This window comes from Terrapene carolina, unplaced genomic scaffold, assembly GCF_002925995.2.
Source record: "Terrapene carolina triunguis isolate 2854851 unplaced genomic scaffold, T_m_triunguis-2.0 Scaffold96, whole genome shotgun sequence".
In the NCBI taxonomy this organism is placed as follows: domain Eukaryota; kingdom Metazoa; phylum Chordata; order Testudines; family Emydidae; genus Terrapene; species Terrapene triunguis.
Window position 1 is genome coordinate 71533937 of NW_020664447.1, and position 24273 is coordinate 71558209.

General features: G+C 43.5%; 1 protein-coding gene across 2 annotated transcripts in view; it reads right to left on the bottom strand.

Annotated features, from left to right (window-relative positions):
• Window positions 1-24273, bottom strand: part of TTC7B (tetratricopeptide repeat domain 7B) — a 301343-nt gene that overhangs the window by 267485 nt on the left and 9585 nt on the right. For both annotated transcript variants that reach the window (XM_024209700.1, XM_024209699.1), the window contains exons 2-3: window positions 6083-6237; window positions 3512-3680 (exon numbers count right to left, since the gene is read on the bottom strand). In XM_024209700.1, the coding sequence (XP_024065468.1) occupies window positions 3512-3680; window positions 6083-6237 (324 nt within the window). The remainder of the gene's footprint in view (window positions 1-3511; window positions 3681-6082; window positions 6238-24273) is intronic.

Here is a 24273-nt window from a genome sequence, read left to right on the forward strand (position 1 = left end):
GAGGCGCTGGCATCGATTTCCTGTTGCTTGGGGGCATTGGCAGTGCCGAACCCTGACCCTCTGGGGAGCTTGGTACTGGCAGGGTTAGAAGATACCTTGCAGCCGCAAAGGCTTTGGGGGGATCAACAGGACCACAAACTGCCGGGTACAATGATCTTGAGTGGGCATTGTAGGACACTGCAGTGCCAGGGCTGGGTGCACCTGGAGGTGGGGCATCAGGGATGAAGAGTGGCCCAAGCATGGGTCTCACGCTCTCCCTGTCTCCTTTGTCCTTTGGCACCGAAGAACGGTTCTTCTCCTGGTGCTTGCGGTGTTTCTTCTTAGGCACCCAAGATCATGATTGGTGCCGAGTGGCCCTTGTTGGTGGAGGAGTGCTCTGCACCAAGGTGTTCGGTGCCGAGTCCGAACCTGGCTCCAAGGCTGGTCTTAAGGCTGCCTCTATGAGGAGGAACTTCAAACAAGCAGCGCAGTCCTTCTGGGTCCGGGGCTTGAACGCTACAAATTTGGCAGCGGTCCTTCCTATGAGCTTCCCTTAACATGTGAGATAGTTCAAGTGTGGGTCACTCAAAGGCATAGATTTTCTGCACAACAGACAAGGCTTAAACCCCAGTGACCGAGGCATGCCTCAGTACCGGGACGAAGGACAACTCTGCTATTTAAGAGTGGAGGCATCCAAACTAACACCATCAAAACTGCACTAACTACTAAAAACTACGAGCACTATCTACGTTAAAAGGTTAGAAAAACCACCAAGAGAGGAGAGTGTCTAAGCAATGAGAGGTTCCAGCAACAATCATGGGCGGTAAGAAGGAATTGAAGGAGGGCAGGGCCGGCAGGGCCCCTTATACCAGCACTATGAGCGCGCAACACCAGAGGACACTAGAGCCAATCCAACGGATACCATTAAGGGGAAAATTTCCAGCAGATGTGCTCAGGGCGCACATACACCTACACTAGAATGGACACATGCATGCACTTGAAGAACATCATGTAGGCCCTGCGGCTAACTGCAATAAGGCAACTGTCCCCCAGGGATCTGCCTCCCTTGTGAAGTATTTTGGCCTCTGTGTTCATATGATTCACAAACAGGTTGGCTGAAGGGAAGCCAACCATCTGAACAATGAGATAGAAAAACTCCTAATTCAGGTACCACTCAGAATGGTTGACCCTGAGCCTGCTGCGCCAGTCTGCCTTTTGGTTCAGGTCCCCTTTGATGTGGATCACTTTGAGGGAAAGGAGGAATGGTTCCACCCAGCTCACTACTTCCGCTGTTTCTGCGTGTAGTGCCCAACTCCTTGTTCCCCCTTGGCTGTTTAAATATGCGATCACAGCCCTATTGTTTGATTGAATCAGGATGCGGTTTCCCCTTAGGGTGGGCTGGAACCTTCACAGAGCTAACTTGACCAATCTCAGCTGTAGGAGATTTATGCTGCAAGCCTTTTTCTTCTTGCTCCAGAGGCCCTACGCTGTTTGGGGCTCCAAGTGAGCTCCCCAGACCTGTTTGCAAGAACTAAAGGATCTGGAAGGCAGATAAGGAAGCCTTTACAAACATTATCATGGGCTGACGACCACTGCAAAGAGTTCAATACCTATGTTGGAACCCATACTTGATCTTTCATGTGTTCCAGGGAGTGGTCCCAGATGTTTTGTATGAAGTCCTGAAGACTTCTGATGTGTGATTGTGCCCATGGAGTGATCCCTAAGCATGACACCAGGAATCCTAGCAGTTGGAAGCATAGCGCTATGGTAGGCTTCCTGTGGCTCTGAAGCATGAAAATAAATTCCTGGATGAAACTAGAGAACTTTTCTTGGCACTGGTGAGGAAACTGTGCACCTGGAGAAGCACTGCCAAAAAACTGGGAAGAAAAGTTAAATAGAAAGAGTAAGGACAGGCGCAAAAGAAACTGCCACTGTTTGCTGCTTCAGAGGCAGAGAAAACTGACAGCAAGCAGGAGCAGAGGGGACGTGGCCAGACTCTGTGGCTCCAAAAAGGTGATCTGCCTCTGTGAGCTGGAGAGAGAGAGGAGGAGGAGGAGAGCAGTCCAGGCATCTAGAATTGTGGGAGATGCTGGGCTGCAGAAAAGGGAGGGGATCCAAGAGAAGCAGTTGATGGCTTCACTGTTATATTTTTGATTTGCTGAGTATCCAACATATGTTTCTAGATTTCTTTTAAAAAGTACATTAAGAATATCCTCAATTTCCTACCACTTCCTTTAATCTAAATATTGCAATGATTTAGGAAGTATATTTTTCTCTCTTCTAGGAATCAAGGCTGCTATTTTCCTCACCTTTGTCTACAGTACACCTGATACTTGTCAGCACTCAGCAGGGAACTGAGTTGGTGGAAAACAGTCAGCCTTTTCCGAGACTAATGTTAGAAAAATTCTTTGATCAGTTGTCAGCAAATGCAACTGAGCCATCTCCTGAAAGACAGCAAACATAACTTATGACACTGTGCACTCATCCAGCCATAACAAGAAATTTTAAATGCATTCCAAAACCCAGGTCTAATACACCAGTCAAGCAAAAACATCCAGACATAGTGAATTCCATAAACTATGCCACATAAACTGCCGCATTCTCAAAACACTGACACAGCTACAGGCTATGTGTACGTAGCTCATAAAAGACGCCTCTAAACTGAAGTGGCACTGCCATCCTTAGACACAACACAAGCATTACAACTTTCACTGATATGATACCACTCAGATAGGAAAATTAAGACAAATCATTTGAATTTTTGGATACATTTGTAAAAAAATCCACATCAGCACACACCCAAAATAAAATCCCACAGAAGAAAACCTTCCCATTCATACCAGTTATTTAATAATTACTATGATTATTATTATTATGGAACCGCCTGGCCAAGTGTAGTTGATAAAAAGCCAACTTGATTACTGATCTAACGGCAGCAGGCTGTGTGTGAAAGATCTAAGCAAATAAAAGTGACTGACTCCACAAAGGAAACAGTGAAACTAACTATACACAAAGAGCTGTCAAATGCACTAAGTAAACTGAGGGGGAAATAAAGACAAATATTTTCTTTTCTCTAATGCCTTTTTAATTATAGTAATAGCAGGTGCTATGTTTTAACTACAGGAAATAAAAATTTCAGACATAAATGTAACATTTAGGTTGAGGGTGCAATTTTAACATTTGAATCTGTGCTGAAAAACTACGAATACATATTTGCCAGAAGGGGGTTTAACAGTTAAGATATAAACACTTAACAAATGTGTTTTGGATGGGTGGATGGAGGGGGGGAAGGACTATTACAGAAATGTTGACAGAAATAAACAGTCCTACCAACCTAGCATGTATTTAAATTAATCTAAAGGGATGCACGTTTCTTTCAGATATTTCTAAGGCACCCATCACTTTGCTATCTAAGCTCAGTGTCAACTGATATAGTATGAACAAATTTTCCTTCAGTCAAAAATAATAAAAGTAGAAATATTTCATTTGAAAGAATCAACCACAATTAATAAATAGATATGAGCAATCTTACCTTTGGTAGAATATGCTTCAGCAATCATCCTCAGCCTATAAGGAGGCACAGCAACAAGATGCAAGTCATCAACTTCAACCCTGGCATACGTGTTAAGTGCTTCTTTGTAATCACCTTCCACATAGTTTAACTTGGCCATAATTAAGTTGGCTTCTTGTAAGAATTCTGGCTAGAAAAAAGAGGAATAAGATAAACTACTTTTTTCTGAGGCAAAACACTTTAAAAAATGACAAAAAGTTATCTGCACCCTCGTAATTTCCACCATATTCTGGAAGCCTTTCCAGCAGATTTTTCATTCCCAGATTACAGTTTATTATTTTTATTCTGTAGTTAAATTTTCAGATAATATTTGGGAGGCTATTACAGGAAAACATATATTGAGTCCCTCACCAAGCTACAGAACAGTGATTTTATTCTTACCAGTCATTTTTACGTGTGGAAATATATATTATTTCATATCTGCATTATGTAAGCATCCTTGAATCTGTATTAGGATCCTAGCACGCCAGGTGGTGTACAAACATTTAAAATGACACACCCTTGCCATGTAAGAGCTGGATTTTATAATGTACTATGAGAATTAATGTATGATTTGATTTCATCCTGTCAGCCACCCTTTTTGAATAGCAGAAAGGAATGACAGACCAGAACAATCCTTGAGTGATTATGGTCACCCTTTTGTTTTAGAATAAGTTATAAAGCTACTATGGTTTCCTATATGTATTACAAATTAGGAAGTAAGAGACAGGATTCTCTATTGTATCTATGTTAAGATTAGAGGAATGTTGAGGGCCTGAAGCCCCAATGTGAATTGTTTTAGTTATAAGATTTAGCAAGGCTTGATTTACAATGTATTCTGCTGAATATACAATACTGCTGTCTGTATACCTTGTAAGAGATTGTTTGTGTGAATGAGGAATGCATGCATCAGGAAAAAATAAGGTGTAAAAGCCATCACAAATGTCCAGATGGTCAAGAAGAAGTGAAAGACTTGGAAAGACCAGGAAACAATCAGAAAACATCCATTGTATCCGATGTTAAACATGTTAGCAGCATTGTCGACCTCAGAGGTGAGGCAGGCACCCCCGAAGGCGAGACAACAAATAAAAGATAACGATGGGAAGCCCAACAATAACCATCAAATGATAACACCACTTAAGGACTAATGATTACAGGATGACATTGCAAAATGCACGGACTCAAATGGAAATTTAAAACTATAAAGCTGGGGTGTTTTGCCATGGAACTCTGGGTTCAGTCCTGCAAAGCCTCAGAGCATCGGATCGCGACCGACAGAACCCAGCTCCACACTCGTGCTCAATCTAACTGGCCATTAGATTGACTCGAGCTACAACAGACTGGTAACTATGAACATCACTGGCGGGAGGGAGGGGGAGAGAGAGAGAGAGAGAGAGTGTGTGTGTGTATGTGTGTGTGTGTAAAAAGCATATACTAACTGTGGTATTCTCAATAAATGCTGTGTATTTACCTTCCTCTATAAAGATCCCCTGTGCTTTGTATGAGCATAACAGCCACCCAGGAAGTTTAACATGACAACCAATACATGAAGGTAGGAGTAGGAGATGATGAATTATAAATTTATCACTGTTATTTTAAATTTAGTAATTATGCACTGGCTTTCCCCAACTGCTCCTCAGCCTAGTCATTTTAATTTGGTTGATTTCTTGTAAGTGGAGAGGAGGGTCTTGAAAAAGAATTCACATGAAGAGAGGTCAGTACCCTCACAGATCAGTTTAAGGAGGGCATGGAAGAAATCTCAAAGATGGCTGTGGAAGATGACAAATAGGGTGTTGAAATAGCATCATTGGTGGGGCGAAGGGGAAAAGGGAGACACAGTAATATGCAGTAGTAGATAAGTATGGAGAGAGAGCATTGTGAAGTGCTTTGAAGGAGAGGACATACATATTTCACATCCAACAGCAAGCATTATAGTTTGATGATGAATATCTAAAGGTGGGCCAGAATAGGCTCCAAGTAGAATCGAGGATAAAGACGTCTTGTATGGTTTTCCTCAAAACATGGAACAAATCTGCAGTTTCACTACAGTGCTGAATATTTACATTGATTTTGTTTTCTTCATAGAAGGGGATCTTTATTGGGGTAGGAGTGCTGAGAGACTATTTCAGTAATGTTTGTGAGACACTCTGACATAACCAAATGCAAGGTACTATGGGAATGCAAAGTGTTGTTATTCCTTGAAATGCGTTATCTGTGTCAAGTATCATGTCACTGTGAAAATAAGCTGTTCACAAGACATCTTGAAAATTCTTTGGATTTTCTAAACATCCCTGGGGTCAACAGCTTTCTTTTAAATGTTATCTTTCAATATTAGAATGAAAAAAATGGTCTGAACAAAATTCCATAAGCAAATTAAAGGGATCAAATCCCAAAATACTGAAGACATTCTGGAAGTAATAAAACTGCTTAACAAGAACACTGTAACCAGAGAATTATCTGAGCTCTCAGAAGCTATCATAAAGCTTTTCTTCTCAATTAACTTCCAACTATATCCTTAATTTTCTAACCCCTCCTCCAGACTTATGTGAATACCTTTAGGTTTCCTCTGTCAAGTGCTGCAGTGAGATGTTTCTTGACCTCGGTCAGCTTTGGCCGGGGACCCCGGGGACTAGTGCCCTGTTTAAAAGGATTTTCCTTCAAAAACTGTTCTAGTTTGGACTCCCCAAGGAGAAGTTCTGCCATGTCATCTATAAAGAGAAAAAACAGCGTCAAAGAGAAAAAGTCTTCACAACAGTAATAGCCATTCTATCCAGCTGATATTTCACACAGATTACAGAGGAAGCATACAGCAGTGGAGGTAATTATTTTTAGGTCTGGACTTTAAATGCAGAACTCATTGTAGAGACACATTAAGGGCCAGTGATCCAGATTTAACTCAGCATTATAAAAGTGGTGTTTATTATTTGATTTTTCAATTTATCATTTAAATACTTATAGCATGCATTATAGTCACAGAGATTAAGGCAAATCTATTTCCCATTAATTGGGATCTAATACTCTATGACCTTTTGGTTTTTTAAATCAAAAACCATTGACAAGAGGTGCAGCTCTCAGGGCTTTCCGAATATAGGTAAACTCAGCATTTGATGAATTTCTGGCAGTAGTGAATTCCAGAGGCAAGCACCTGCTACCAAGAATGCCCTACCCCATCTCACAAACATCATACTTGCAAGAGCTAGATTAAGATTTCTACCTGAATACAGATTATGTGGCAGCTCAGAGAAGATGTCCCTCAGGATTTCCTGGTCAATTAGGGCATTACAGATGGTGACCAGCTACTTGAATTTTATCTGAAACTTAACCAGCAGCCAGCACTAGCACTTCCATCTTGGAAAACTGACTGTCATCCAGTTTCCCATTTTTGCCAGACCTTGGAAAAACAAGGCAATGGCTCAATCTGGGTCTGATAAAAAGGTGACAGAGCTATCAAACATCAGGAGGTTGAGAACACTGTAACCCTTATCAGCGTCCCAAGTGCCTTCACCTACACGTTAAACAAAACAGGTAATAAGACTGGGCTTTGTGATTCTAAGCAGATTCCTTCCACTGTGCCAGGTCTCACAAACATATCAACAGCACCTTACGTTTGACATTATTAAGACTGCTAAAAGATCTAGCTGGATTAGCGCATCTGACCTGTGTACACTGAAATGATGAAGTCAGAGTGAGTAATGCTGTTTCTGTATCATATCCTGATCTTAAATGTGACAGGCAGATGTCTAAAGGACAAAAGGATGCCAGATACCATTTCATTTGGCCTGACAGAAGCAGTAACAACTCTGGACAATCTTTCAATCCATATCTCAATGGTGTACATTTCCCGTTTCAAAACAGAAAAAAAATAGTAATTTTGCTCAATATGTATCCAAATAATTTCAATAAAGATAAAAATCTTCCTCTTGCTGATTTGTAGAGCACCCAGCCTATCAAAAATAAGTCAGTGCTGAGTTGCCAGCTCTTATCAACTCTTGTCCTGAATATTCACCAATGTATTGAATTATATATACAAGCAGGCAAGCGTCACTGTTCTGTAGGCATCAGCAATATGGGGAAATGGCTTGAGTTCGAACTATTCCTGTGCTGAAACCTATACATGCCTTTGTCAAAAGGCAAACTGACATTTGATCATTTTACTCCTAGAACAGTGAGCCCAAAGTTCTCAGAAGAAGTGTTTTCATTTCACAGTGTCAGTGACACTAGAGTTAGTTTAGGTTTAGTTAGTTAGACTAACAAGCCAAACTAGAGTTGTGAAATAAATGCCAATAGTTTCAACATATTTTTAAAAATAGGCTAGAGAGGACTTTCAATACAATGTACTCATTGAAGCTCTTATAACCAAACTAATCACCTTATGCACTGAATTTGATAACCTTGAATTAAATGTTTCAACTCTTAAATAAACCTCGAATGAAAGGGTCCCATAGCAAAGAAGATCTTTTGATTTAGTAAAAGACAAGGAACCCATTGTTAACTGCTGCAGGAAACCAGCAGGTTAAGGAGGCTTTTAGTATTTGCTTCATCACTCATAAGGACTGAGCATTTTTATGAAATTCACAAGACTAAATCATGCTTACAAAGTACTCCTTGTGTTTACAAAGCAAGGAAATCTTTCCCAGTGGTATGAGTTTTTCTACAATTATCAAGATATTTTAAACTGTGACTTTAATAGCTGCAATTTGTAATCAAAAAGGTCATTACAGCTTTTTAAGGGTAGACTCTCAAAATTAGGACATCAGTTACAAAGTCTGAAGCAGATTCTAATACTTTACAGGTAAATTTTTATTGTACAGTATCTGAAGAAATAAAGATATGTCAGGCCAATATGCTCCCAAACATTACGCAGTGCTGACACTTGCCCCTTTCAGGACAGGTTAACTTCACTAGCACTGCACATTTTGAAGGAATTTAAGTGAAACTGCAACAAACTCATTTAACAGTAACAGTGCTCAGAAGGAAAGAATAGAAAATAATAGCATAAAGGATGATTCGATGCTGAAAATGAGAAAAAGAGGACAAGCCATATAGCAACAGCAAGTGGAAGAAAGTAATCTTGTATCATTGATCCAATAAATATTTTACAGATAATGATTCATACCATAGGCATTCCAGCACAAAGTAATTTGCATCAATACCAATACGCCTGCTGCAAGTGCTGATATGACAGAGAACATATACTGAAATGTATAAAAATTACAATACAATACGGCACCATTTTCAAAGGTACCAGAACTCTAGAATGAAGGCATATTTTAAAAATATTTGATATGGTATGGTACCTTTTCACTTTGCTATAGGCAGCTAATTATGTATTTTCTATTTTTCTTCAAACATGGCTTAAACTGTAACGACTAGATAAGTGCAAACAGTTTGAATCTAACGAAGGACACTACTCACAAAATACTTGGGATACAAAAGAAGAGATCTATATCTAAAGTTATAGTGCATATTTCATCCCCATGGATACATCCTTATTTCAAATTTCATTGAAATAACCATTCCAATATCAATTTGAAAACCAGGTAACAGAGTCGGACATTATAAAGGTACAAGACATCGTGTTAGAGGTTTCCTCAGTAGTGATGTACTTTCCCTCCGTAACTGCCCCATCCAAACGGAGGTCAGACATGGTAAACTGTGTAGACACTAAAAAATAGCTTTGAGGGCACAGTAATGCTATTCAATGTATCTCACTTTCACTCAATGGCCAATGTGAGGAATTTTACAAGTAGTATGTAAAAATTTCTTCTTGAGCAAGATCAACAGTCAGCCACAAGCTTACAATAAAACTGCACTTCAAACATGTTCACAGGCCCCCAGGATTCTCTCACCTGCATTTCAGAGGAAAGATTACTGAGGGTATGTCTACACTGCAATTAAACACCCACGGCTGACCCATATGCAGGGCTCGGACTACAGGGCTATAAAATTGTGATGTACGCCTTTGGGGCTCAAGCTCAGGGACCCCGTGAGGGGGTAGGGGGCAGGCTATTTTTTAATCAATGAGCTGGAAGTAAACAAAATTACTGCTAATAAAATTTGCAGATGACACAAACACTGAATAATGAGGAGGACAGGTCAATCACAGAGGACAATCTGGACCGTTTGGTAAGCTGGGCCCCTTAAAACAAAATACATTTTAATACAGGCACATGCTATCAGGCACTGCCTCCAATAATTAGGCCTAATGGCTGCAGCATGGGTCACGGCGAGGCATAGGTTTGGGTCTGGGCCACGGGTGGCCCTGAAATTGAGATCTGGGGGCAGGACAGGACCGAGATCAGAGTCTGTAGACAAACCAGGATCAGAACCGTAGCCAGAGGCCAGGTGCAGAACAGAAGTCGAATCTGGGAGGTCAGAGTCCAAAGACAAGCCAACCTGATACCGAAGTCGGAGTTCAGATATGCACCAAAGGTCAAAACCAGATAGAGTCTGAGGCTTTGGGGGTGTGACATGAGGGAGGCTGTACCTCAAAGTAGCACTCTGTAACCTCCATAATCATCATTTGTATATGGTTGTGATATTTCTTCCAAACCATGTCTTGTAAGCTATTATATTAAAAATCATGATCTGCTGAAACTCACTGTTCTGTTAAAATATGTACATCGTTATTGTGTATGACGTTATGAGATTCTGCTATATGGCTGTTATTGAAATATGTTGCAAGTCTGGGTGATGCCCACAGCCAGCTCTCCAGGGACAACAAAGGAGGTGACCCACACCCAGGCGGGCGTTAAACGACTATCACCAACCATGAACCAGCAGGGGAATTGTAAACAAGAGATTTACAATTCAATAAGAGACAGTGGTGCAAGCACCACACAATAGGGACTGCTCAACTCTGACTCAGCAAAGCCCACCAGGACGTCTGGGCCATTGTTTTTCCAGGGACATGAATTGAGAGTATAAAATAAGGGACAGTGACATCATGAGACCACCTCCTCCACCTATGCTGAAGGCAACAAGAACACTGGGAAGACAAGGACTTGGAACTCTGGGGGGGAGGGATAGCTCAGTGGTTTGAGCATTGGCCTGCTAAACCCAGGGCTGTGAGTTCAATCCTTGAGCGGGCCACTTCGGGATCAGGGGCAAAATCAGTACTTGTTCCTGCTAGTGATGGCAGGGGGCTGGACTCGATGACCTTTCAGGGTCCCTTCCAGTTCTATGAGATAGGTATATCTCCATATATTAACTAGGGAGATTGGTCCCAGGCTGAGAAGGGAATTCGAACTGTGTATTAAGAACTGTAATCTGCCTGCAACATCCAATGGAGTGAGAAAAACTGTTTGATTCAAATCTTACTGAGAATAATAAAGTTTAGGATTTAGAATGAGTATTAGGTAACTATCTCTGACCTTTATGCCTACCACTTATAATCAGTTTAACTCTATCTTTCTGTAATTAATAAACTTCTTTTAATGTTTTCTCTTTACCAGTGAGTTTGTCTAAAGCGTTTGGGAAAAAGACATTTACTTTTTCTGTAACTGGTGTTCTTCAAGATGTGCTGCTCACGTTCATTCCATATTACGTGTGTGTGCTCGCCACATGCACTGGTGCTGGAAGCTTTTCCCTCAGTGGTATCCGTAGGGGACCAGCTCTGGAATCCTCTGGAGTGGCGCGCACATGCCTCAGTATAAGGGGTGCCGCCGGCTCCCCCAAAGCTCATTTCCTTCTTGCTGGAAACTCCGACAGTGGGGAAGGAGGGCGGGTCATGGAATGGACATGAGCAACACATCTCTGTTAGGGTTCCCTTCCCACTTTGAACATTAGGGTACAGATGTGGGGACCCGCATGAAAGACACCCTAAGCTTATTTCTACCAGCTTAGGTTAAAAACTTTTCCAAGGCACAAATTCTTCCTTGTCCTTGGACAGTATACTGCCACCACCAAGTGAGTTAGACAAAGATTCAGGAAAAGGACCACTTGGAGTTCCTGTTTTCCCCAAATATCCCCCCAAACCCCTTCACCCCCTTTCCTTGGAAGGCTTGAGAGTAACCAAGGTGAGCACAGACCAGACCCTTGGGTTTTTGGGACACTAAAAAGCCAATCAGATTCTTAAAAACAGAACTTTTATTATAAGGAAAAAATGTAAAAGAACACTCTGTAAAATTAGGATGGAAGGTAATTTTACAGGGTAATAAGACTTAAAATACAGAGGATTTCCCTCTAGGCAAAACTTTAAAGTTACAAAAAAACAGGAATAAACCTCCCTCTTAGCATAGGGAAAATTTACAAGCTAAAACAAAAGATACTCTAACGCATTTCCTTGCTATTACTTACTATTTTTGTAATATTAGATGTATTATTTCAGTAGGAACTGGATTACTTGCTTGGTCTCTCCCTTTGTTTCCCGAGAGAACACCCACAGAGCACAAAACAAAGCCTTCTCTCCCCCCTTCTCCCAGATTTGAAAGTATTCCCCCCCCCATTGGTCCTTCTGGTCAGGTGCCAACCAGGTTATCTGAGCTTCTTAACCTTTTACAGTTAAAGGAGGGATTTTATGCTACTCGTAGCCGTATGTTTATGACAATCTCTAAGAACACCAGTAAGGGAAAAGGTAACTGTCTTTTCTTCTTCAAGTGCTTGCTCGTGTCCATTCCATATTAGGTGATTCCCAAGCAGTACAAATGGAGGCGGGTAGGAGTTCATGGACATGTAGATTGTAGCACAGCTCTGGCGAACCCAGCATCATCTCTGGCCTGTTGAGTGACGGCGTAATGCGCCATGAACGTGTGAACAGAAGACCATGTTGCGGCTCTGCAAATGTCTGGATGGGAATGTGTGCCAGGAAGGCCGCCAAGGACTCTTGGACTCTGGTCAAATGGGCCCTCACGATCGGTGGCAGTGGGACCTGTGCCAGCTCGTAACAGGTCCAGATGTAGGCAGTGATCCAGTTGGAAATCGTCTGCGAGGACACCGGAAGGCCCTTCATCCTGTCTGCTGTCACGATAAAGAGCTGGGTCGACCTGCGGAAGGGCTTGGTATGCTCCAGGTAAAAAACCAGGTCACATCTGACATTCGGGGAGTGCAGCCTCCTTTCCTCACTAGTGGTGTGCGGTTTGGGACAAAACACCGGGAGAAAGATGTCCTGGCTGACATGGAAGGAAGACAAGACTTTCCGCAGAAAAGCCAGATGGGGTCGCAGTTGAATTTTGTCCTTGCAGAACACCGTATACGGCGGCTCCGACATCAGGGCTTTAATCTCTGACACTCGTCTTGCCGATGTTACCACCACAAGGAAAGCGACCTTCCATGATAGATGGGAAAGGGAGCAGGAGCCCAAAGGCTCAAAGGGCAGGCCCATGAGCCTAAAAAGAACCAAGTTAAGGTCCCATTGCGGGACAGGGGCCTGGACCGGCGGGAAGAGCCTCTCAGGAATCTGATCGACATGTCGTGTGAGAACACCATCTGACCTTGAATGGGCGGGTGGAATGTGGAAATGGCCACAAGGTGCACCCTGATGGAAGAGAGGGCCAGTATCTGGTTCTTAAGATGAAGCAGATAATCTAAAATAGATTGTAAGGAGGAGCGCAACGGAGAGATGCTATGCTCAGACACCCAGTAGGAGAACCTTGTCCACTTGGCCAGGTAGGTAGCTCTGGTGGAAGGCTTTCTGCTTTCATGGAGGACTTGTTGGACCTCGTTAGAGCAGGCCTGCTCCTCTGAGTTCAACCATGCAGGATCCACGCCGTGAGATGGAGGGAGGTGAGGCTGGGATGTAGGAGATGCCCATGATCTTGCGAAATCAGATCCAGTTGGTCAGGAAGGGGTCAGAGAGTGGTCACTGCTAGGTCCATCAGTGTGCCGAACCAATGTTGGCACAGCCACGCCGGGGCAATAAGGATGAGTTGGGCCTTGTCTCTCTTGATCTTTGACAGGACTCTGATGATAAGCGGGATGGGTGGGAATGCGTACATCAGACCCCCCCGACCATGACAGGAGGAAGGCGTCGGAGAGAAAGTCCTCGGCCAGACCCTGCAGGGAACAGTACTGATGACATTTCTTGTTCTGTCTGGTGGCGAACAAGTCCACTTGGGGAATTCTCCACCTCTGGAAGAGCATTCAGGCTACTTCCGGATGGAGCGACCACTCGTGGTGAGAGAAAAAGGACCTGCTGAGGCGATCTGCCAGTGCATTCCTGACACCAGGGAGGTGGCAGGCCTCCAGGTGGAGCGCGTGCTTGATGCAGAAATCCCACAATCGGAGAGCCTCTTGACAGAGAGACGACGAGCGTGCTCCCCCTTGCCTGTTGATGTAGAACATCGAGGCCGAATTGTCCATAAACTGTCTCACCACTTTGCCTGACAGATGCAGTGGGAAGACCCCGCAGGCCAAACATACCGCTCTGAACTCCTTGACATTTATGTGCAACGTCATTTCCTCTGGGGACCACGTCCCGTGTCTGTAGCTTGTCTAGATGCACTCCCCAGATGATGGCCGAAGCGTCCGATATCAGTTTGACCGACTGGCGCGGGCTGTCAAATGAAACTCCTTCCAGGAGGGCCTTGGGGTCGGTCCACCATTGCAGGGAGATAAGTATCACTGGTGAGACAGTAACGACCTTGTGCAGGTAATCTCGGGACTGGGAATAAACTGTCGCCAGCCACTGCTGCAAGGGTCGCATTCTGAAACCTTGCATGGTGGACGACATACGTACATGCCGCCATGTGGCCCAGCAGATGCAGACATACCCGGACCGTGGTTAGAGGGAACGCAGAGACCCCCCCACGATGAGGTCCACCATTGTCTGGAACCAATCCTGTGGCAGGAAAGCTCTGGCACAGGTGGAGTCAAGCACTGCTCCGATTAATTCTATACTTTGCACCGAACAGAACGTTGACTTCTTGTCGTTCACCAACAGGCCCAGGGACCGGCACATGACCTGTAGCACCGCAATGTCCCATTGGACTTGAGACCTGGAGCGGCCTTTGTCAGACAGTCATCGAGATACAGGTATATTTGAATGCCCCGACGCCTGAGGTAAGCTGCTACCACCAAAATGCACTTGGTAAACACCCTCGGTGCTGTCGCTAGGCCGAAAGGGAGGACCACAAACTGGTAATAGTCCGATCCTACCATGAAGTGCGGGAAGCATCTGTGTCCTTGGACGATCGCTATATGACACTACAGGTCCTTCAAGTTGAGGGCGGCATGCCAGTCTCCCAGATGCAGGGAGAATATGCTGGAGGCCAGGGAGACCAGGAGCAACTTCAACTTCTTTAGGTATTTGTTGAGGTCTCGCAGGTCCAGGATGGGTCTTAGACCGCCTTTGGCCTTTGGGATTAGAAAGTACCAGGAATAGAATTCCTTGTTCCTATACTCGCAAGGAACTTCCTCCACTGCTCCCAGCTGCAGCAGGCCCTTCACCTCCTGCGCGAGGAGACTTTCGTGAGAAGGATCCTTGAAGAGGAACGAGGGGGGAGGGGGAGTTAGAAAGAAACTGGAGGGTATAGCCCTGGGCCACTGTGCTGAGGACCCAGAGGACTATGCAGGGAGGAAAAAAGAAAGGCGGTTTGAGAAACACAGGGAGGATGGATCCAAGGTCCAGTCTGATAGGTCGCCCTGGGGCACACCCTCAAAACTCCCGCTTGCAACCCTGCCTGTTGCAGGAGGTGCCTGACTGGATAGAGGGCGGAGTTTAGTGGCTCTGGCAACGTTTGTAGCCTCTACTCTTCTTATGAGCCATCTTCTGCCTGGGTTAGCTCCCTTGACCTCTGGCTATTGCGGCTTGAACTGCTTACGGGCCAGACCCGGGACGTAGAGCCCTAGGGTTTTCAATGTAGTACAGGAGCCCTTCAACCCGTGAAATTTATTGTCTGTCTGCTCAGCAAACAGTGCCTGGCTGTTGAAGGGAAGGTCGTGTATCAACTGCTGGGCCTCCGTCGACAAGCCTGAGAGAAGGAGCTAGGATGACCAAGGTCCACCCTGGAGATGACCAAGGCCATGGTGCATGCCGCTGAATCCACCGCGTTCGAGGCTACTTGCAGGGCCACTCTGGCCACAGCTATGCTCTCATCGAAGATCGCCCGGAACTCCTTCCTGGTATCCTCGGGAAGCGAATCCTCAAACAAGGCCATGGCTTATCACATACCGAAGTCATATCAGCCAAGGAGAGCTTGATTTTTTTTTTATTTAAATCAGATACATTACAGCTCAAAGATATCTCATCATGGAATAAGGATTATAAATTCTAATTCTATAGTATGAGACAATGTATTTATGTATAATGTTTAAGAAAAGTTTTGTAAATGAGTTCCAATAGTTCATGGATTAGGGACCCAATCTTAGGGGGTTGCAGAGGCTTCTATACAGATTATTTAGGTTAATCTTTCTATCTATCCAATGGGATTCAGTGCTAAGTCTAGACCATACCATCAGAGATGCTTAGTTTTGCAGTTCTCAAACTGTGGATTTGTGTCTCCAGAAATAACATGCTTGTTAACAGCAAAAATGGTTTTAAATAAACAAATAAATAATATATTGAGGTGAGAAATAACAGACCTCAACCCTATTGTCCCTCTGCAAATTTGTGTACACGGAGTCAATCCCTTACCTCTCTCTAAAAGTGCAACGTTTCAAAAAGTTCAATGAACAGAAGATTGATGGGGGTGGAAGAGACCTGGACCAGGAGAAGAAGGCTGGAGATAAATGTGAGAAAGGAGGGACAGGCAGTAGAAAGGAGGGAGGGATAGCTCAGTGGTTTGAGCATTGGCCTGCTAAACCCAGGGTTTAAACACTTAGGGATCTGGGGCAAAATCAGTACTTGGTCCTGCTAGTGAAGGCAGGGGGCTGGACTCGATGACCTTTCAAGGTCCCTTCCAGTTCTAGGAGATGGGATATCTCCTCCGTTAATATTAAAAAGTGAAACTGTTTGAGCAGCATAATCCAGAAGTCTTGAGGTCTTTCTGAGTGTAGCCTTCATTGATTTGAGATCTACCATCCCATTCTCTCACTAGAAGGGAAAACCTATAATGGCAGCAGGCCGTAAAAGAGACCCAGTTTGGGAATATTTTAATGAAGTTCCTCTCCCTGTGGGCAAGACAGGCATGCGTGCAAAATGCAAAGAGTGCAACAAAGAAATGCAAGGCCTGGTTGCCCGAATGAAACAACATCATGAGACGTGTTCCTTCTCAGGAGGAAGCGGCGTTGAAGATGATGAAAGGAACGTGTCCGAACATGCAGGATCTTAAGGTTGGTAAACTTTTTTATTTCATACTTTTCTTAAGGACTGCCTGTCTTTCTTCTGGACTATTCTCAAATTCTCACGTTTGAGCAAAAAATATAGTTGTTACTCTATGGTACTATCATTTTAGATGCAGTTGTGATCAAAAAAATAAATGGCTGAAATAGGCAGATCTTCCTTTTACAATTTCACCTTTAAAGTAGTACTGAGTGTCAGTGAATGCAATGAGTAATACTAAATGAGCAGTATGGTAATAATAATTAAATAACTGCACTGACTTATTTTGTTTAGGAGAATCCATCCTCAACATACAGGATTCTGAAGACTATCCACCTTCAAGATCACCATCATTTTCTATAGTTTAAGAGTTATCTGCTAATGATAGTGTTTCAGTCACATCATGTATGTCACATAGCCACAGTATATCACCTGTAGCAAAAAGGAAAAAAAAATTCCATCATCCAGAACAATCATAGATAAGTTTGTGATAAGAACCAGCAGATTACACAAAGAGATAATTGATGAAAAAATTGCCTGGTTTGTTTATGCAACAATCTCTCCTTTCCACATGACTGAGAACCCACACTTCATAAACATGGTTCAGTCATTAAGGGTACGTCTTCAGTACCCGCCGATTTATCCGGGATCGATATATCGTGTCTTGTTAAAACGCGATATATCGATCCCTGAACGCGCTCACCGTTGACTCCGGAACTCCACCAGAGCGAGCGGCAGTAGCGCAGTCGACGGGGGAGTCGTGGCCGTCGATCCCGCGCCGTGTGGACCCCCAGGTGATTCGATCCAAGATACTTCGACTTCAGCTACGCTATTCGCGTAGCTGAAGTTGCGTATCTTGGATCGATTCCCCCCAGTGTAGACCAGCCCTAAGACCAGGATACAGTCCACCCAAAGAACAGATGTCACAGGCAAATTGCTGGATAAAGTGTATGAAAGAGAAACTGAGCAGTGTGCAAAAGGTCTTTAAAGGTAAAATTGTTAACCTGAGTCTCGATGGGTGGAGCAATGTCCACAATGATCCTGTTGTATGTGCTTGTGTGACAGCAGAAGGGGGGAATGTCTTCCTTACAGAAACAACTGATACATCAAGAAATGCACACACAGCAGAATACTTACAAGAAGTAGCAGTAAAAGCTATAACAAACTGTGGGGAAAAAATTAAAATGTCTAGTATGCAACTTGGTCACAGACAATGCTGCAAATGTATCAAAGATGAGAAGAAATTATTTAGAAGAGAGTCCCAAGCTAACAACATATGGTTGCAGTGCTCATTTGATGCACCTCCTAGCCAAAGACTTCAGTGTTCCAGAAATAAAGGCTAATGTTGAAATTGCAAAATACTTCCCTAACAACCACTTTGCAGCAGCTGCTCTGAAAAAAGTGGGGAAGAACGAAGCTAACTCTCCGACAAGACGTGCGATGGAACTCAATAGTGGACTGTTTTGAGCACTATATCAAGAACTGGCCTAATCGGATGACAGTTTGTGAACAAAATAATGAAAAAAATAGATGGCACTGTCACAGCCAAAGTTCTCAACACTGGGCTTAAGAGAAATGTTAAGCATATGCTGAGTTTCCTGAAGCCTATTTCTGTAGCCTGGAACAAAATGCAGGAAAACAGCTGTTTTATTGCTGACGCTGTTGAAATTTGGAAGGAACTGAGTGAGATCTTAAAAAGAGAAATATGCAACGACAGAGTTAATTTACAAGCATTAAAAAAACGAATGGGACAAGCACTATCTTCAGCTCATTTTCTTTCAAATATTCTCAATACTCGGTACCAGGGTCAAACCTTAACTGCTGAAGAAAAGAAGTTGGCTATGACATGGACATCCAGCAATCATCCCTCCATAATGCCAACTATAATAAACTTCAGAACTAAGAGTGAACCATTCAAGAAAGATATGTTTGCTGATGATGTTTTAAAGAAAGTCACACCAGTGAACTGGTGGAAGTCACTTAAGCACTTGGATTCAGAGACTGTTGAAGTGATAATCTCACTTTTAACAGCAGTAGCTTCTTCTGCCGGTGTAGAAAGAATATTTTCTTCCTTTGGACTAATTCATTCCAAATTGAGAAATCATTTGGGACCTGAAAAAGCAGGAAAGCTTGTTTTTCTTTTTTAAGATGAATAAACAGGAAAATGAAGGTGAAAGTGACTGAGTTAGCTGCAGAAGCCAACATTTTAAGTTTCTCATGTTGACCTGGCTGACAATCGCTTTAATTTTTTTTTTAATATTTCATTTAACTATTTTAAAAACAATTTTAACAAAAACAAACCTGATTTTAAAAAACTTGAATCTTTAACTAAATTCAAAAATTCATATGCTTGCTTTGTTAAAATATTATATGTTTGCTGTTGAAGAAAAAAATCCAGAATACATAACGTTGTTGTTTTAGTTAAATAAAACAATGTAAATGTCTGTCTGATTATGTTCTCCTCCTAATAACAGCATGGCAAGAAAATCAACCAAACATTAATGATTAACCAGTTGAATTGGAGATAGTTCACCTCCCAATGACTTCATAAATATCTGCTTCAATTACCTTTGGTAAATGAAATAACCAAACAATCATTAGTTTTACAGTATATCAGAAAATGAATCTGAAAAGTTTTCAAAATAAATCACTTTAAAAATGTATAGTGTGTACCTTCTAAAAATGAAACCTACATCTATCTCTGAGTTGTGAAGAATATGTATTAAGGTTATAACAACCAACAAGAAAAAACGGTTACTCACCTTCTCATAAGTGTTGTTCTTCGAGATGTCCATTCCAATCAGGTATGTGAGCACACACGTGCATGTTTGCCGGAATTACAATGAATTGTAGTGCATTGTTGGCCGGAAGATTTTTCCCTTACCAGCATCCGTCGGGTCGGCCTGGGCGTCCCCTGGAGTCGTGCTCCCATGGCGCCTAATATAGCCCTGCCGACCCGCCACTCCTTCAGTTCCTTCTTGCCGGCTACTCCGACAGAGGAGTAGGAGGGTGGGTATTGGAATGGACATGAACAACACATCTCAGAGAAGAACAGTTACTAGAAGGTAACCGTTTTTTCTTCTTCGAGCGCTTGTTCATGTCGATTCTAATCGGGTGACTCCCAAGCAAAATTAGGAGGTGGGGTTGGAGATGTCCACTGACTGGAGTACTGCCCGACCAAAGGCCGCATCATCTCTGGCCTGCCTACTGTGCGGCAAAAATGTGTATCAATGACGGCATCGCCGCCCTACAGATTTCCTGGGTGGGGACCTGAGCCAGTAGCACTCGGTAATGCAGGCCACAATCCATGATGAAATGCGCTGAGTCGAAACAGACTGGCCCTTCATCCTGTCCGCTACTGCGACAAAAAGCTGTATCGACTTTCTGAACGGTTTGGTCCTTTCTACGTCAAAGGTCAGCGCTCTGCGGACATCGAGAGTGTGGAGTTTCTGCTCCTTGTTACTCGCATGAGGCTTAGAGTAGAAAACCGGGAGGAAAATGTCCTGGTTGATGTGGAACTGCGACACAACCTTCGGGAGGAAGGCCGGATGGGGCCTGAGCTGAACCTTGTCCTTAAAAACACGGTGTAGGGCGTTTCGGACGTTAGAGCCCTGAGTTCAGACACCCTCTGGGCTGAAGTGATCGCCACTAGGAACACGACCTTGTAGGAGAGGTAGAGCAGGGAGCATGTTGCTAGAGGCTCAAAGGGATGCCCCATGAGCCTAGAGAGGACCAAGTTAAGGTCCCAAGCAGGAACCGGTTGGCAGATGTGTGGGTACAACCTGTCAAGGCCCTTCAGGAAGCAACTGACCAGGGGGTTCGCAAAAACCGAGCGGCCCTGTGCGGAAAGCCGAGATGGCAGCCAGGTGTACTCTTATAGAAGACAAGAAGAGACCTTCCTGCTTTAGGTGGAAAAAATCATCCAAAATCTGGGGCAATGAGGCTACCACCGGGGGAAAGTCGCGCTGAGCTGATCAGATTGAAAATCTCTTCCACTTGACCAGGTATGTGGCCCTAGTGGAGGGTTTCCTACTGCCCAAGAGAACCTGTCTGACTTGTTCTGAACAGGAGAGCTCGAACGGATTCAGCCATGGAGCCTCCAGGCTGTGAGATGCAGTGACTGCAGGTTCGGGTGCTGGAGCAACCTGTGATCCTGCGTGAGAAGGTCCAGGAAGAGCGGCAGGGTAATCGGGGCTCCCACTGACATGTTCAGGAGAGAAGTGTACCAATGCTGGCAGGGCCAGGCTGGTGCTATGAGAATGAGAGGAGAGGAGCATGCACCCCCCTGTTTGTTGATATAGAACATCGCAGTCATATTGTCCGTCATGACCGATACACATCGATCTGCTAGATACGGGCGGAATGACTGACACGCTAGGCATATCGCCCTGAGCTCCCTGACATTGATATGAAGAGGGAGATCCATCTGCGACCAGAGGCCCTGAGTCCTGTGGTCCCCCAGATGAGCTCCTCAAATCTGACGTGTCCATCACTAGCATCAGGGATGGCTGTGGGGCGGGGAAGGGGACTCCTGAGCACACCTGCTGAGCGTCCGTCCACCCAGCAGCGAGTAGAGGATGGGGCGAGGTAGGGACACGATCCTGTCCAAGCTGTCCCTGCAGCAGTCGAAGCCCGAGTCTGGCATGCCGAACCACATACGTACAGGCCGCCATATGGTCGAGCAGTGTGAGACAATTTCTCGTGGTGGTGGTGGGGAACTGCCTCAGTCCCTGGATCATGGGGTCAAGGGCCTGGAATCTCGCCTGCGGGAGGCATGCTCTGGCTTGGGTTGAGTCCAGAACCGCCCCTATGAACTCTATCCTCTGGACCGGGGACAGAGTCGATTTCGCCTCATTCAGTAGGAAGCCCAGATTCTCGAAGGTTGCTCTGATGAATGCCACCTGAGCTTCCACCTGAGTCCTGGATCGGCCTTTGATCAGCCAGTCGTTGAGGTATAGGAACACCTGTACCTGATGTTTCCGCAGAAAGGCAGCAACGACTGCCATGCACTTCGTGAAGACTCGAGGTGCTGCTGACAGGCCAAAAGGGAGAACATTAAATTGGTAATGGGAACCGTTGACCACAAACCTGAGGTACTTTCTGTGGTTTTGCACTATTGCTATGTGAAAATACACGTCCTTCAAGTCAAGGGCAGCATACCAGTCTGCTGGATCCAGTGAAGGGATAATGGAGGTCAAGGAACCTGAGTTTCCTCACAAACCAAGCCAGCCATAAAAACAGAGTTCACTACTAAATATTAAATAAACAAATCTAAACAAAACATGCTAATCCATTTGCTCATCACAGAAAACTAGACTCTCCCAAGAGAAGTACTTTCCTCAAAGCATTTGCCACTGTCTCACACTTGCACACACTGCTTCGCCCCCACAATCAGTTGTCTCTCTGTGTTCTTGATTATTTTAGGTGGTAAGCTTTATGGGATAGAGACCCTGTCCTTTATGTTGCTTGATTTAGGAGGTTAATAATATTAATTTGGATAGTATGGGGTTTAGGCATGCCAATCTGTTTGATCAGAAGTTAAAAGTTCTTGTCCCGAAATCAGGCTCTACCGAATTTACAAAGGACCCTTGGGGGTATGAGAGGAAGCTTACACTGAGACAGATATAGCCTTAAAGACTTTTATTAAGATAAATGAAGTAGTAATTAAATGGTAAAATAATTAGAGTTACAAAGTTACAATTGTATTACTGCTATTTAAAAGATACATATGGTATTATATGCTACAAAGCTTTGATTAATATACTTACACCCTCTCTTGATAACCTGGTGGTGAGAGACACAGAACCAGCCTCGCCTTTGGCTGTTTAGGTTCCTTAATTCTTGAGTGAGAGGTGCAAAGCTTAGAAGAAGCTAGAGCTAAAGCTATTGAAGCTAACTTAGAGTTTACTAACTTAAACTTAAAACCTAATAAACAAAACTAAGAACAAAAGCTTAGGGAAACCAAGCTTAGAAAGTTTAAGAAAAACAAGAACAGGCTTCTCCTAGCAAGGTGGGTTACTTTTTTTATAGGGTACAGGTGCCTGAAATTTTCTCTTCTATGCCCATACTTTATTTTTTACCCACAAAAATGTTAGGGTACACTTACTCCATAGGCTAGTATGTTTGTACATATTGATTACATGTACATACATATTAATGACATTAGCTTATACACACGCGTTATTTTTGTTTTCCCGGTTATTTTGGTTCTTCCCTTGTGGTGTACCTGTTAAGTTTGAGGGTACAGACTTGGAAACCCACTATGCCATTCTACCATTATTTATTTATTTAGGTGAAAGGTCTCAGAAATAGATACGCTAACTTTGCCTTAGCTTAACATACAGGATATGGCGTGTAGGTTGCTTGCATTACAGCCGAACTTACTTCAATATAAATTTATAAACTTAATTACAATAAACCAAATACTTAAACTATAAGAAAAGATATATATATGCAAGCAAGCAGGTTAATTCTATAGGCTACACGCCCCCCCTTTGAGGGGGTGGTTTGCAACAACGAACCCCGTCACATAGGTACGGATGTAGGTGGTTAAGTGTCTGTAGGGACAGTTTTAACGCTATTTTCCCTCGGTTAGGATGGAGGAAGGGTATTATAAAAATGGTATTTTGGACCCTGGCACATTTTTGGAGTGGGCACCATATATACATATTTATTATTCTTAAAATTTGGTGCCCGTTTAGGTTTCTGCTTGGGCCTGTTGGATTTATACTGCAGGCATCCTAAAACAAGGAAATAAATTTCAATTGCAATTCCTTCAATAATAACCCATACTCTTCATTCAAATTTTCCCCGGGAGTTGTTGCAGGCTTATTACCCTTAGTTATTAACTGGGTAATAGCTTGTTTAGCTTTGTCCATATCGTAATTTGTATGAGGTGCGGGGTTTTTAAGAGCCAATAATGACTTTCACTGTAACCCTAGTGGGGGCACGTAGACAAGAAAGGTGGGTGTACTTTGGATAGTTAAATCCTGATAGGCTGGGTCGGACTGGATAATGGTGATGTTTTAAAATGTGGGAGTAGGGGAAATAGCTTGATTCCCTATTAAAGTGGGTTGCTTTGGAGTAAAACAAAAATTTGGCTCTGTGAAGGACACTTTAGGGGACCATACTGGTGCCTTTTTTTATTGGTAACCACGCAAAATTGGCTATTTTCAGCATAGGTTACCCTTTTCATTGGAGTTTTTCCACTTGGTCAGCCTAAGCATGACAATGATGAATTTTGTAATTTTTTTCCCTGCAATTCACACAAAACAGTGTTTATTTTAAACATGTTACACCTACAGATATACTGAGGCCCTTTTTTAGAGCAACAGGCCATTTGTGGTACTTTTCAGGTCTGAGTTGGAGTGTGATAGACCACCAAGGGAGGTATATTAATGTGTTCCCTATAGATGTCGCCTTTTAGGTGACCTATAGAATAGACAGCTCTCAATTCCCTGTACACATTCTTGTTTGGGTTTAACGAGACTGTGAATGAGACATACAAGGATCGTGCCATTATACAATTTTTAGAAAGAGAACAACC